The following is a 15003-nucleotide window of genomic DNA, read 5'->3' on the forward strand; positions in this document are numbered from 1 at the left end:
GAGTGCGGGCGGTGGGGCATCCGGGTCTCTTGGTGGCTGCTTCTACCGCCGGAGCTCAGCTGATCTGCCCTTCCAGACTAGGAGGTGAGGTCGCCGAAGCATGCACGTTGACACGCACGGAGTCCTGTCCCACGTACATTTTCAGACGGGTGGGGAGGACATTTGAGTTCGTAATGAACATTTTCCCTTTTCTGGCTCCGTGCTCAGTTCCGAGCCGCCGCCTCGTGCTATTGACAGCCTGCGGAACCCCACTGAGGCTTGCGGCGGCCTCTTGGTGTTTCCCCGGGTCCGCCGCTTGCGGTTCTTGGAGTAGCCAGGTGAAGCCAGACCCCGAGCGCGCGAGGCTTCTCGGATGCATTCCCGACCGCCCGGTGTTGTCACTGACGCTTCGGCCGCCGGGACCTGGCCCCCCCACCTATCCCCGTAGGAAGAGTCTTGGAGACCTGCAGTTCGGGATGTCTGTGCTGAGTGTTTAGACCTCAGTCCCCCTGGCCAGGTGCAGCGCGGGAGGGTAAAGGTGCGATACCGAGCAGTGGACGAGAAAAAGGAGAATGGTTGTCAAGCCCGGCTGGGGTGTTTGATCTTAGTGCTTCAGTTTTCTCATTTATAGAACGGGTAAATGACATATGTGTTGCTGGACATATTTCTTCTGGAATAATGCCTTTTTTGGCAATAATTTAATTTTCTTTTCACTCCATGATTCATTCTTCCTTACCAAGTAGTTTTCTTCTGTTTTTGTATTTTTGTCTTTTAAAAGTATGTTCTCAGGTTTTGCCTCAAAGAAGTTGAGTTTTTCCCCAAATGAAATGAGTAGTCATACTTTTCTTAGTGGGTATATTCCATTAAGCTTGACTTTTAACATTAAAAAATACTTACAAGTATTTTTTACTCTGTTAAATTTAAGGTGTGAATTTAAAACTTCAGTAATGGAGTTAGCCCACAGTTTATTGCTAAATGAAGAAGCTTTGGCTCAGATCACCGAAGCAAAAAGACCAGTTTTTATCTTTGAATGGTTGCGATTTCTTGATAAAGTCTTGGTTGCCGCCAACAAGGTATGTTATTGCTCTTTTTTCCCAGTTGCATTAACGTAAAGAGATTATGTGGTCATGATTCTTAAGAAAACACGTTATTTTTTGGAAGGTTTATGGGTCACTTATGGAACTTGAGACTATTACACGAATAGGAATTCAGTGGCAAAACTCAAACCTCGTTTAAATCCAGTTCATTGCCTACCTTCTTTATGTCTCTACCTGGGCAGCTCATTGTAACTGGAGAAAAAACATGGCTATATGACTGGTGTCACTTTAAATTTATCATCACCCATTGCAAGTGATCTCTCTATGCTGCCTAACAATCCCAGTATCTTCACTTATCTCTTTGAGGAATCAATAATAGGCTTTTTTTTTTTAATCTTTGTTTTTTCTTCCTGCATAGCCTTGATTTGCCGAGACCAGCTCGGTTGGGGAGACCCTAACCCAGCGACGCTAGAGGAATTAAAGGCACACACAGAAATATAGAGGTGTAAAGTGGGAAATCAGGGGTCTCACAGCCTTCGGAGCTGAGAGCCAGGAACAGAGATTTACTCACGTGTTTATTAACAGCAAGCCAGCCATTAGCATTGTTTGTACAATTCGATTAGCTGAAAGTATCCCTTATGGGAAACAAAGGGGTGGGTCTGGCTAGTTCTTTGCAGCGGGAACATGCCCTTAAGGCACAGATCGCTCCTGCTATTGTTGTGGTTTAAGCGGTTTTCTGGCCAGGTGTTCCTTGCCCTCATTCCGGTTTCATTATGGCCATCATGAACATGTCACAGTGCTGCAGAGATTTTATTTATGGCCAGTTTTGGGGCCAGTTCCCAACATTGATTCAACTTACTTTTTATTGTCTGTGTATTTTATATTCTGTCTTTAAAAGTAGATACGGCCCGGCATGGTGGCTCACGCCTGTAATCCCAGCACTTTGGGAAGCCGAGGTGGGTGGATCACCTGAGGTCAGGAGTTCCAGACTAGCCTGGCCAACATGGTGAAACTCCGTTTTCTACTAAACACTACTAGAAGTACAAAAATTAGCCAGGCGTGGTCGTGGGCGCCTGTAATCCCAGCTGCTCGGGAGGCTGAGGCAGGAGAATCGCTTGAGCCCGAAAGGCAGAGGTTGCAAGGAGCCGAGATCGCGCTATTGCACTCCAGCCTGGGCAACAAGAGTGAAACTGCATCTGAAAAAAAAAAAAAAAAAAAAGTAGATACTTCCCTCAAATGTCTGATGATCTTTGGCTGCCTGCTCAAATTTAAAAGTGAGTAGTAAAAACCTTTCTCAGCAGGGCCAGTCTTTTAAACTGGACTTCACTGTAGGCTAGTTTGGTTCCTGACCTTAGTATTTTAGGTTTCTGTAGGCTAGTCATTCCCCAGAAGATACTTTTCTACTGTCGTGTCTGAAGAGTATATAGCTAGCTGGCTACGTTCTTGGAGTTGTGGGAGAAGACTGGTGACTTTAAAGTTCAGTATGTGAACTTTCACTGCATCTCCTCATTTTCAGTGCAGTTTTCCCAGACCGCAACTGTGCCTGGACTCTCCTAGTCTAGACATACAATATTTCACTCTTCCCAGAGAATAAACTTTCAGTCTGCTTCCATAATGGAGAAGGGGATTCTTTCTGCTTGTTAGACTCTCAACCATTCCCTCTATCTCAAGGTACAACTTCACTCCCACCTGCAAAAGCACCTAGGGCCTAAAAAAACCATGATCTCTTAGGGGGTCCTGTGTTGTAAGTTAGGTCATTTTGCAGCTTTCCCTGTTGGGAACAGTTGGTTTCCAAGTACTGTGTTGATTCTTTCTCGTGTTTTCTTTACCCTTTGAATTTGTGCTTTGTTGTTATTGTTCCTGTTGTTGTTGCTACCCTTTAGTATGGTTTTAATGGAGTTTTTATAGAAACAGTTAATGCATGACCTCATGTAAATGACGAGTTAATGGGTGCAGCACACCAACATGGCACATGTATACATATGTAGCAAACCTGCACATTGTGCACATGTACCCTAGAACTTAAAGTATAAAAAAAAAATCAGTTAATGCATGGATTCACTTGTAATCGTCAACTAGACGTTTCTGTTTTCTCTTAAATCCTCTACAACTGGGGATTTACTTCCACTCCACTGAAACAGCACTTGTCCAGCCATTATTGATGACAGATTGCCCAGAACAGTGGTCAGTATTCTGTCTTATTTGATCCATCTCCATCTTTTCACCTTGAAACACCTAAAACATCTTTAATTTTGTTGTGAAATTGATAAATACAAGACTATATAAAACATGAAGCATAATAATGAATATCTGTACACCCTCTACCCAAATTAAACAATAAGATTGTTATCATTGCTTTGCACAGTTTGTGTCAAGTTTTCTTCCTTCTCGTGGCTTCCCAAGACAGTTAGGTTTTGGTTCCTCTCCCACTTCACTAACTACTACTTCTTGTTCTTTTTTAACTCTTCCTCAGTTCAGAGCATTTTTTTTTTAATCTGTACATATTCCTTCAGTGATATCATCTAATTGTATGATTTTTACTATCATCTATAAAATAATGATTCCCAGGATAATGTTTACTCCACCTCTTTCTTATCTAAGTGGCATCTCAGAGTTAACATACCCAAACCAAATTCTTGAATTCTCCTCCCAAACCTGCCCTTTCCCCCATGTTCTCTATCTCAGGAAATGACCATTTCATCCTTATAGTTGCTCAGGGGGAAAACCATAGAGTCATTTTTGACTTCCCTCTTTTTCTCAAATTTCACATCGTATTCACCAGCACATCCTATGGTTTCATCCGCAAACAAATCCAGAGTTTATTTATCATCTCCATGGTTACCGTAATCATCTCTCATCTGGATTATTGCATCTGCTTCCTATTTGCTCATGATGCTTTCCATTTATGGACCTTATAGAGTATTCTTAGAGTGAGCCTGTTAAGACATTTAGATCATCACCCTCCTTTGCTTCAAACTTTTACTCAGAGTAACATACAAAGTTCTCTTACTGACAGTAACATACAGAGTTCTATAGTGGGGTACAAGAGACTACCTCATTTGGTCCCTTTTATCCTTCTGACTTCATCTCTTACTACTTTCTCTTACTCCACTCCAGCCAAACTGGCCTTCTTGCTGTCTTTAAGGATACTAAGAATGCTCCAACCTCAAGGCCTTTATACTTGTTCCTTCAGCCTGGAATGTTCTTCCCCTGGGTATCTGCATGGCTCACCCCTTCACTTCTTTTCAGAGAGAGGCCTTTTCTAATTAATCCACCTAAAACAGTAAGCACGCATACTATTCATTTGTTTGGTAAACTCTATCCCTCCCCACTAGAATGTAAACTTCATGAGGGCAGGGACTTGTTTGTCTATTTTGTTCACTGTTGCACCCTAGTACATGGCATACGTTAAGTACATAATAAATATTGTTTGAATAAATGAATGAATTCTAGGTATTGATTATGGATAGAGCTGGGTATATTTTTTCCTGTTGCCTAGGGCTCTTCAGTTTCTTTTGGTTTCATTTGCTGACCTGTAACTTTATGAACTACTGACTTCGCTTTTACATGGGAAACCTATCTGGGTTCTAAGACATCCATACACCCAATATTTTGCATCCTTTGGCTGTTGGTTTATTTCTTAGTAAGTTGGTCTCACAACTTTTTGAATCAGAGTCTTCACTTTTATTGGAGCTAACCTTTTGGCTTTGGAGGAGAATGAAGGAGAATATTTAATGTAGGAAAGAATGTCTCATTTCTTACTGAACTTTTCCTTAACTTGAAAATTCTCACGGTTTATGTTTAATACAATATAGATTTTTAATTATTAGAGTGCCTTAAGTGTTAAGTAATTTTTATTTTGATTAAAAGGTAACAAAAAAATTTTTAATGATGTTCTTTAAAAATTTTTTTTGTAACAGACCGATGTAAAGGAAAAACAGAAAAAACTTGTCGAACAATTAACTGGATTAATAAGTAGTTCACCTGGACCACCTACACGAAAATTATTAGCTAAAAATCTTGCAGCCCTTTATAGCATTGGGGATACTTTTACAGTTTTTCAGACACTTGATAAATGCAATGACATTATCAGAAATAAAGATGACACTGCGGCCTACTTACCAACAAAATTGTAAGTACTTACTTTAACAGGGGCCCTTGAAGTTTTATTTTTTCTTTCAAGGAAACTTAGTAGGAGACTATGGACCATAAAAACCCGCAGGTGGGTGGAACCTGCGACATGCTGCTAACAATGAGAGCTCTAAGTGGATCGAGTTGTGATGGGAAGATAATGAGTTAAATTTTAGGCATGCTGATTCTGGAATACAAATGGGAATATCCAAATGACAGTGTATAACAGGTAGTTGGAAATTCTAGTTGGGATTTTAGAGATTTGTTGGGAATGTAGTTTTGGTGAGTAGGCTGAATCCTTTGATATGAGTAAAGTTACCTAGGTGGAGGAGTATATTTGAGAAGAGAAGATGGCTAGAGATACAACTCTAGAACATCAACATTCAAGGGGCCATGGTCAGTGTAATAGCTTACAGAGGAAATGGAGAGATTATTCAAAACCTGGATTCTAATTTTTAGATCTACTTTTAGGTAGTTACCTGGTATCACTAGGTAACTACCTAGATATATTGTGATTAGATTTTTGTGTTTGTTTAGGATAGATGTAGACCTCAAAAGTTTTAGAGGAGATTAGACAGTACTAGTACTTCCTAGTTTGTTTTGAAGTTTGAAGCTGTGTTAATACTTTGATGATTTAGTTCACTGCCACTTAGCAAATATGCACATAATTTTATAGTTCTGGTTAAGTAGAATTGATTATACATTCATATGTATTTCCAGTGGATCCATGGGTCTTATTTAGGAAATCTCTAATGTATGCCGGCATGTGATGCCAGTCATTTTAAATTTATTATCAGCCTACAGGGTATCAAAAAGCATGAGATTTGGAGTTGAAGAGGTGAAAGTTGATTCCCTGATTCTACTGTTTATTTTGTGTTTGATTGTGAGCTAAATTTAGTTAACCTTTCTTATCTGTAAATTGCTCAGATCACATAGCTTTTATTTATTTTTATTTGTTGGAGCGGGAATGGCTTGCCTCATGGTAGACCACCTGCCCACTTCCAAGATCCAACTACACATAGCTATTAGATGGTGGGTTCTAGGATTTAGGCACAGGTCTGCCGGACTCAAAAGCATCCACTCTTAACCACCATGTCCTACTTTTGCCTTTAAGCTAAACCCACAGCTATTCACTTACTATTGACCTAAGTGACACTGGGGTCATTTCTTGCTCCTGAAGAAGTGTGTTGCTATTACTTTATTCTTCCAAGTGTTCTGTTAATGTAATTTAGATTAAATTTTACAGGTTTACAAATAGTATAGTATTATTTGTAAATTAAGAGACAGACACTGTGAGCAATGCAAATGTATGAGATATATTCCCTGTTTCTGGAGTTTACATTTCCACTGGCAAGACAAGATAGAGACATATAAAATGGTCAAGTTACAACACAGTAAATGATATAATTTTGTCAAAATGAGTGATTGACCTTAAGTGTTATATGTAATGAAAGAAGAGAGGGATTGTTGAGGATTGACATAATTTGGAAAGTCTTCATAGAAGCAAAGCTTAGGGGCCGGGCGCCGTGGCTCATGCCTGTTATCCCAACACTTTGGGATAACAAAGTGTTATCCCAAGAGGTCAAGGCAGGTGGATCACCTGAGGTCAGGAGTTCGAGATCAGCCTGGCTAACGTGGTGAAACCCCATCTCTACTGAATATACAAAGTGAGCTGGGAATGGTGGCATGCACCTGTAATCCCAGCTACTCAGGAAGCTGAGGCAGGAGAATGGCTTGAACCCAGGAGGCAGAGGTTGCAGTGAGCTGGGACCACGCCACTGCACTCCAGCGTGGGCGACAGAGTGAGACTCTGTCTCCCCACCAAAAAAAAAAGAAAACAAAAGCTTGAATTTCTTCCCAAACAATGGGTATGGTTTATTATGTACATATATAGATTCTTTTGTATTCCTAACAAGAATGCAATTTAACTATAATATTTAACAAGAATACAACGTAAATATAGTATAGTATTTGTTGCAGTTATGAAGGATAAACAAATTGTTTTTGGTAGTTAAAATTAAGGATTATAGCCAAAAGTGTCCTAGACAAACGCAAATTGATTTCTGAAAATAGGAAAAGTATAATTGTATCATTAACCTGAACAATGACCAGTGAAATTGTCACTTCTTACAGGGCTGCGGTGGCTTGTGTCGGAGCATTTTATGAAAAAATGGGGAGAATGTTGGGCAGCGCATTTCCAGACACAGTAAATAATCTGTTGAAATCTCTGAAAAGTGCAGAGGTAAGTTTTACAACCAATATTATTTGAATATTTGCTTGTGGCAAGAGTTAGATGTCAGCTAAAATATGTTTGTTTCTTTTTCTGTCACTGTGGTCTCATATTGTTTAGCAAGGAGGTAATTTCAAATTATTACTTGTCCCTTCTTTTAACATATATCAGGGGGAAGGGAAAGAATGCTTTTCTTTGACAATGAATAGGTTTACCTGTTATTTTTTATTTAGTCCTATGGTACTTTTGGATTGGCTTTTTTTTTTTCCTTTTTTTTTGGTGCCGCAGCTAATGTGTTAATTTCCTGGTTGCTGTAATAAATTACCTTAGACTGAGTGGCTTAAAACAACAACAATTTATTGTCTCACAGTTCTGGAAGCTGGAGGTCTGAGATAAAGTGTCAGCAAGGCCATGTTTCCACTGAAGGATCTAGGGAAGAATGCTTCCTTTCCTTCTTGCCTTCTAGTGGTTGCTGGAAATCTTTGGTCGTCCTTGGCTTGTAGATGTATCTCTCCCATCTCTGCCTTCTTTATCACATCACCTTTTTCCTTTGTGTTTTGTGTCTAAATTATTTTCCTGTTCTGTGATACCAGTCATTGGATTAGAATTGGATACCTCTTCTGGGAACTATTTGTCTGTTCATTCATTAAAAAAGAATTGAGGACATAATATTTGTCAGGCATTAAACATACAAAGATGGTCCTGACCTCAAAGAACTTACAGTTTAGTGGAAGAGATCTAAGTGTGAATAAGCATTGTGATACACTGTGATGAGTATACTATTAGAAATAACAATAAGCACTATGAGAATATGGATATAAGAGTTTGAGTTAGTCACAAGAAGATGAAGGTTTGCTATATTTCTGACATGTTTTTTTAAATGTGTTGGATGTTTTCTGCTTCCTCTTTTGGATCAATTATATATTATTAACTTTTTTACTTAATATTTTACATTCTGAAATATTTTATATATTGAGATATAATATTGAAGCTTTTGAATCTGTCTTCATGTTTTCATTATATTGTATGTACTTCAGTAAGTCATAGAAATATTGGAATAAATTTACTTAAAACCTAATTTTTTAGAAAGATATTATTTAATTGACTATTCTTACTTGCCAGGTACTTTCTAGAATACTTAATTTTATTGTACTTTTCATTATTTACTGTTTATAATTTGGAGGTAAGACCATTAGACCCAAAGAACTTTTGTCTTGGTATGTTCTTGTTTAAATATGGAATTTATTTTACAAAATAGTTTTGTTTTGTATACATGTCTAGTCTCAAGGGCGAAGTGAAATCTTAATGAGTCTACAGAAAGTTCTAAGTGGACTGGGTGGTGCAGCAGCTTCCTCTCATCGTGATATTTATAAGAATGCCAGGTCTCTCTTGACCGATAGGTCAATGGCTGTTCGATGTGCAGTGGCCAAGGTTAGTACTCGACTAATTTAGAATACAGCTCTTTATCCTTCTTGCTCTTAAACAGTTAATGATTTTTCTCTTTTAAAATTTTAAATTATGTTTTGTGTTCCAATGGATTAGTTTCATTTTCTAGAATTATATATAATAGTATCACATCATGAGATGTACTTTTGTGTATGTGTATTCTGGCTTCTTTCACTTAGTATAATTATTTTGAAATTCATTTATGTTGTTATATGTATCCATAGTTCGTTTTTATTGCTGAGTAGTATTTCATTGTATGGATATGTCACATTGATTTGTTCACTCACCTGTTACAAACATTTGAGTTACTTCCAGTTTTGATTATTACAAAAAAACTGCTGTGAACATCTATATATAAGTTTTTGCATGAACATATTCTTTCATTTCACTTCAGCAAATACCTAGGGATAGAATAGCTGGTTCATAGGACAGATTTAGTTTAACGTTCAGAAAACTACAAAACTGTTTTCCAAAGTACTTGTGCCATTCTGCATTTCTCCTAGCAGTGTATGAGAATTTCTCTTCCTTCATATCATCACCATTGTTTGTTACTGACAGTCTTTTTAATTTAAGCCATTCTAATGGATACATACCTCATTGTATCTCATATTTCAATGGTATCTCATTGTGGCTTTAGTTTGCATTTCCATGATGACTAATGATAAGCATATTTTCAGGTGCTTATTTGCCATCCATATCTTCTTCGAAGAAGGATGTGCTCAATCTTTTGTCCATTGTTTTATTGGGTTGTTTTATAATTATTGACTTTTGAGAGTGTTTTATAGGTTTTTTACATATTCCTTTATCAGATATGTGATTTACAAATATTTTTCACAGTGGGTGGCCTGTCTCTATTCTCTGAACAGTGCCTTGTAAGGAAAAGACATTTTGAATTTCATCCAATGTATCAATTTTTCTTATATGGATTGTGCTTTTGGTGTTGTATCTAAGGAAACATTTCATAAACCAGAGTTTGCCCTGTGTTTCCTTCTAGAAGTTTTATAGTTTTATACTTAGATATGTGATCCATTTTGAGTTAATTTTTGTATATGGTGCAAAGTTTGAATCAAAATTTTTTGTTTTTTTTCAATATGGGTATCCACTTCTTCCAGTACCATTTCTTTTTTTTCTTTTTCTTTTTCTTTTTTTTTTAGAGATGGAGTCTTGCTCTGTACCCAGGCTGGAGTGCAGTGGTGTGATCTCGACTCACTGCAAGCTCCGCCTCCCGGGTTCATGCCATTCTCCTGTCTCAGCCTCCCGAGTAGCTGGGACTACAGGCGTCCGCCACCGTGCCCAGCTAATTTTTTTTGTATTTTTAGTAGAGATGGGGTTTCACCGTGTTAGCCAGGATGGTCTCGATCTCCTGACCTCGTGATCTGCCCGCCTCGGCCTCCCAAAGTACTGGGATTACAGGCGTGAGCCACCGCACCCAGCCCTTCCAGTACCATTTCGAAAAGCCTGTCTTTTCTTCACTAAACTCCCTTTGCACCCTTTGTTGAAAATCAGTTGTGTGTATATGTGTAGGTATAATTTTGGACTCTCTATGCTGTTTCATTGATCCATTTGTCTATCTTGATGCCAACAACACTTTTCTTCATTACAGTACCTTTGTAATAAGTCTTGAAATCAGGTGCTGTTAGCCCTTCAACTTTGTTCTTTTTCAAAATTGTTTTGCCTAGTCTAGGTTTGTCAATGTCTACAAAAATACCATGCTGGGATTTTGATTCAGGTTGCATTGAATTTGGAGAGAATTGCCATCCTAATAATATTAAGTCTTCCCCCCTATGGACATGATATATCTCTCCATTTATTTTGGTCTTTGATATCTCTTAGCAACATCTTGTAGTGTTAAATGTACAAATATTGACAGAATACAAATAAGACTGGGAAAATATGACTAAAATCATTAATTCTGTAAATTTCAACGTCCATGCTGGGCGTGGTTGCTCACGCCTATAATCCCAGCACTTTGGGAGGCCGAGATGGGTGGATCACCTGAGGTCAGGAGTTCAAGACCAGCCTGGCCAACATAGCGAAACCCCATCTCTACTAAAAAAAAAATTAGCCAGGCATGGTGGCATGTGCCTGTCAAATCATTTTTCAGCATCTATTGAGATGATGATTTGATTTTTCTTTTTTAGTTTGCTAATGTGGTGAATAACATTGATTAGTTTTAGAATTTTAACCAATATTGCATTCCTAGGATAAACCTCCCTTGGTCATGATATATTATCGTTATTATATATTATTGTATTAGATTTGCTAGAAGTTTGTTTAGAAATGTGTATCTGTGTTCATGAGGGATATGGGTATGTAGTTTCTTTTTCATGTAGTGTCTTTGTCAGGTTTCAGCATCAAGGTGATACTGGCATTATAGGATTAGTTGGAAAGTTCCCTTCAGTTTTCTGGAAGAGTTGGTATAGAATTGGTATTATTTCTTACCTGAACATTTTGTTGAATTCACTGGTGTAGGCATCTCCTAGAGTTTTTTTGAGGGAAAGATTTTGAAGTACAGAATCAAATTTTAACATAGATACTGGGCTATTCAGGTTATCTGTTTCTTCTTGAGTGAATTGTCTATTTCCTCTAAGTTGTCAATTTTATTGGCATAAAGTTGTTCACGTATTCTTTTTAACTTTAAAACATGTTGCATCTGTAGTGATTTGACCTCTCTCATTTCTAATTTTGGTAATTTGTATTTTTACTTTTTTTTTTTTTCCTGATCAGCCTGACTAGAGATTTATCAAATTTATTAGTCTTCTTAAAGAAGCAGCTTTGGTTTCATTTCTTTTCTTTTTTAGTTTCCTAGTCATTAATTTCCTTTATTATTTCCTTTTTCTGCTTACTTTGTGTTGAATTTGCTCTCCTTCATCTAGTTTTTTAAGGGTGAAGCTGAGGTTATTGATTTGAGACCCTTCTTGTTTTCTAATGTGGTGGTTTAGTGTTACATGTTTCTCCCTAACTAGAAACTCTCTCAAGGCAGTAGGCTGGGACAATTGTAGGGTTCATCTTTTTTTTTCCTCAAAGATGCTTCATTGCCTGATGTCCAGTGTCTTGAAAACTGTTGTTTCATTTATTTTGTCAAGTTTTTTGGTTATCTCAAGAGAGGTCGTGAGTCTGGTTCTTGCTATTCCATCTCTGGAAGCCAGATGTTATAGGATGTTATTTACTTTTTAATTTTTAATTCCAGTGTCTACTAGAACTACAGAATGAAGCTGTATTTATGTGGACTGCTGAACTAGAAAATATAGCCACTCTCTGCTTTAAGGCTTTGGAAAACTCAAATTATGGGGTACGAGTGGCAGTGTCTAAACTTCTAGGAACAGTCATGGCCACAGCATTAATGCCAAAACAGGCAACAGGTATTGTTGTTTGCCCTTGATTTAGACCATAACAGACCTAATTAGTTATTGCATATAGGCAAGTCACTGTAATGAATTTAAATTTTTAGGTATCTTTGTCTACTTTTTCATAAAATGTGAAAGAACCTGGCTGGGCACGGTGACTCATGCCTGTAATCCCAGCAATTCTGGGAGGCCGAGACGGGTGAATCATGAGGTCAGGAGTTCGAGACTAGCCTGGCCAAGATGCTGAAACCCCGTCTCTACTGAAAATACAAAAATTAGCCAGGCATGCTGTCTTGCACCTGTCATCCCAGCTACTTGGGAGGCTGAGGCAGGAGAATCGCATGAACCCAGGCAGCAGAGGTTGCAGTGAGCCAAGATCGCGCTACTGTACTCCAGCCTGGGCGACAGAGCAAGACTCCATCTCAAAAAAAAAAAAACAGAACCCAAATGGCATTTTCCTTGATGTAGTCACATTTTTTGTGATGATAATGTAGAGGATATCTAGCAATTATGCTGGACATATAAGCACATAAGATTTATGAAATTATTTTGGATAATGTATAAGGTACTGGAATCTGGCACTTTATTTGCTATTTATTTTCAGCACTTTATTTGCTATTTTCAGTCTCTGATGAGTAGATCCCCGTTTGTACCACAGTATTAATTTTTAATTTTTCTTGATTATCATTATAAACAGAATCAGAGGCCACATTGAGTTTTCAAATTACTCTTGCTTTGCTTCACAGTTCCATAGAGATATCTCAGGGGTGCCTGTGAGCAGATGCTGAGTGAACCCTGCCCCAGTCTTGTCCCCACCTCTACCCCACCTCTGTGTCATAGAAAGAGAACTAGATGTTTTAGGTTCAAGTCCTGTCTCTTGTATTTATTAATTGTGAAACCCTATTTCACTTCTTTGAGCTTTGATTTCTTCATCTTTAATGATAATTATTTCAGTAGATGATGATGATGATGATGATGATGCTGATGATGATGATGATGTAATGTTTTAAAATGCTAACTATGTGCCAGGCACTGAATTAAGTGTGTTACAAAATTTAATCCTCATAAAAGCCCTTGTGAATTATATGGACTGTTATTACTGTTTTATAGATGAGGAAATTGAGACTTAGATTCTGTAACTAATTTTCTAAAAACTATTCTGTGTCGGAAATGAAATTCAAATTCCGGGCAGCCAAATACCAAAGCTTGAATTCTTAGCCATGAGCTTTATACCTCCTCTGCAGAATTTTTGTGAGGATTGCATTTGCTACTATATGTGGAAGGAGTTCATAAAATATGAAACTCTCTACCAGGGATGCCGATTCAGTTGCATTCCCAGTAACATGTTAATCTATTGGTAACTACTGTATAGAAAGCACTGTGATGAGAAAAGTTTTTTGTGTCCACCTCAGGCGGGAATGAGAACTGAGATCACTTAGTAGTATCTGCTGTGGGTATGCTTTGTCATTATTGTGTTACACGTAGTATTATCATTATTATTAGACTGTTTTGCATAGATTTATTGAATTGCTTTTATTTCTAGCTCTTTCCATTTTCTGAGCATTTTTTCCTTTGGAATTGAATTCAGTTTTACAAGTACATTGAAAATTTTAAGAAAACAATTATAAGGAAACTAAACCATTTCCCCATTGTAGTAAGAATTATTAAGCTAGAGTGCCTCAGAAATATATTTACTTATACTTTTATTGTTCTTCTTGAAAGTAATGCGTCAGAATGTGAAGCGAGCAACATTTGATGAAGTCTTAGAACTGATGGCCACAGGATTTCTGCGTGGAGGGTCAGGTTTCTTAAAGAGCGGTGGAGAAATGTTAAAAGTTGGAGGGTCCGTTAATCGTGAAGTGAGAGTTGGAGTTACGCAGGTTTGTAACACATATGTGTAAAAGAATTTTGGCCAGGCACGGTGGCTCATGCCTGTAATCCCAGCACTTTGGGAGGCCGAGGCGGGCAGATTGCCTGAGGTCAGGAGTTTGAGACCAGCCTGACTAACATGGTGAAACCCCATCTCTACTAAAAACACCAAAAAATTAGCCAGGCGTGGTGGCGCACGCCTGTAGTCCCAGCTTCTCAGGAGGCTGAGACAGGAGAATTGCTTCAACTAGGGAGGTGGAGGTTGCAGTTAGCCGAGATTGCACCACTGCACTCCAGCCTGGGTGACAGAGTGAGACTCCATCTCAAAAAAAAAAAAAAAAGATTTTGTTCATATCACTTGTGAAACTTGGTGGAAAACTGTTACTAAGTAACAGCTCACAGAGACATTTTTAATATTGTCCGGTTTCTTTCGAAATGTTTCTTTTACCAAATGAATGAATTACATTCAAATTCCAAATTACATGCTTATATGGAAATTCGGTAGATATTTAATAATATATAAATAAGCCTATGTCTACCATATTTGTGTAAATATCTTTAAATAAAGTTCCTACATTTTGCTTAACAGAAAATCAGATATAAAGTAACTCAGTTTTCATTGAAACTGTATTCAGGTAACTTGAGCATTTAGATTTTAATATTCTCCAACAACCCTGTAGCTAAAAATATTGGTTAATGCTTTGATTGGATTTTCTATCAGTGTTTAATCACCAATGTAATTATAAGATTATATCTGACTTGAAATTATAATTTCAAAATAACACAGAATAAGAGGTTATAGTTAATGATCTAATAATAATTAACACCTAATAAGATGAAATGGTGATCATAGTCAAAATCACGATTTCAGTCAAAATCATAACTGTACCTTGATCCTGAAACAAGTATAAAATATAAGTAAACAATTTTTTAACTTACAGAAAAAGTCGTACGTAAGGGTTTT

At 37.7% G+C, this 15003-nt stretch overlaps 1 protein-coding gene across 11 annotated transcripts in view; it reads left to right on the top strand.

Moving 5' to 3' along the window:
* HEATR5B (HEAT repeat containing 5B) overlaps positions 1-15003 on the top strand; it is a 117981-nt gene continuing 102978 nt past the window's right edge. For 6 of the 11 annotated variants that reach the window (XM_054548218.2, XM_063713723.1, XM_024242659.2 and 3 more), the window contains exons 1-7: positions 1-84; positions 905-1052; positions 4937-5148; positions 7281-7389; positions 8659-8808; positions 12014-12185; positions 13893-14050. In XM_054548218.2, the coding sequence (XP_054404193.1) occupies positions 927-1052; positions 4937-5148; positions 7281-7389; positions 8659-8808; positions 12014-12185; positions 13893-14050 (927 nt within the window). In that variant the 5' untranslated portion in view covers positions 1-84; positions 905-926. The other 5 variants (XM_063713721.1, XM_024242660.3, XM_054548217.2 and 2 more) reach the window with 5 other exon arrangements.

Source organism: Pongo abelii, chromosome 12 (assembly GCF_028885655.2).
Source record: "Pongo abelii isolate AG06213 chromosome 12, NHGRI_mPonAbe1-v2.0_pri, whole genome shotgun sequence".
In the NCBI taxonomy this organism is placed as follows: Eukaryota; Metazoa; Chordata; class Mammalia; order Primates; family Hominidae; genus Pongo; species Pongo abelii.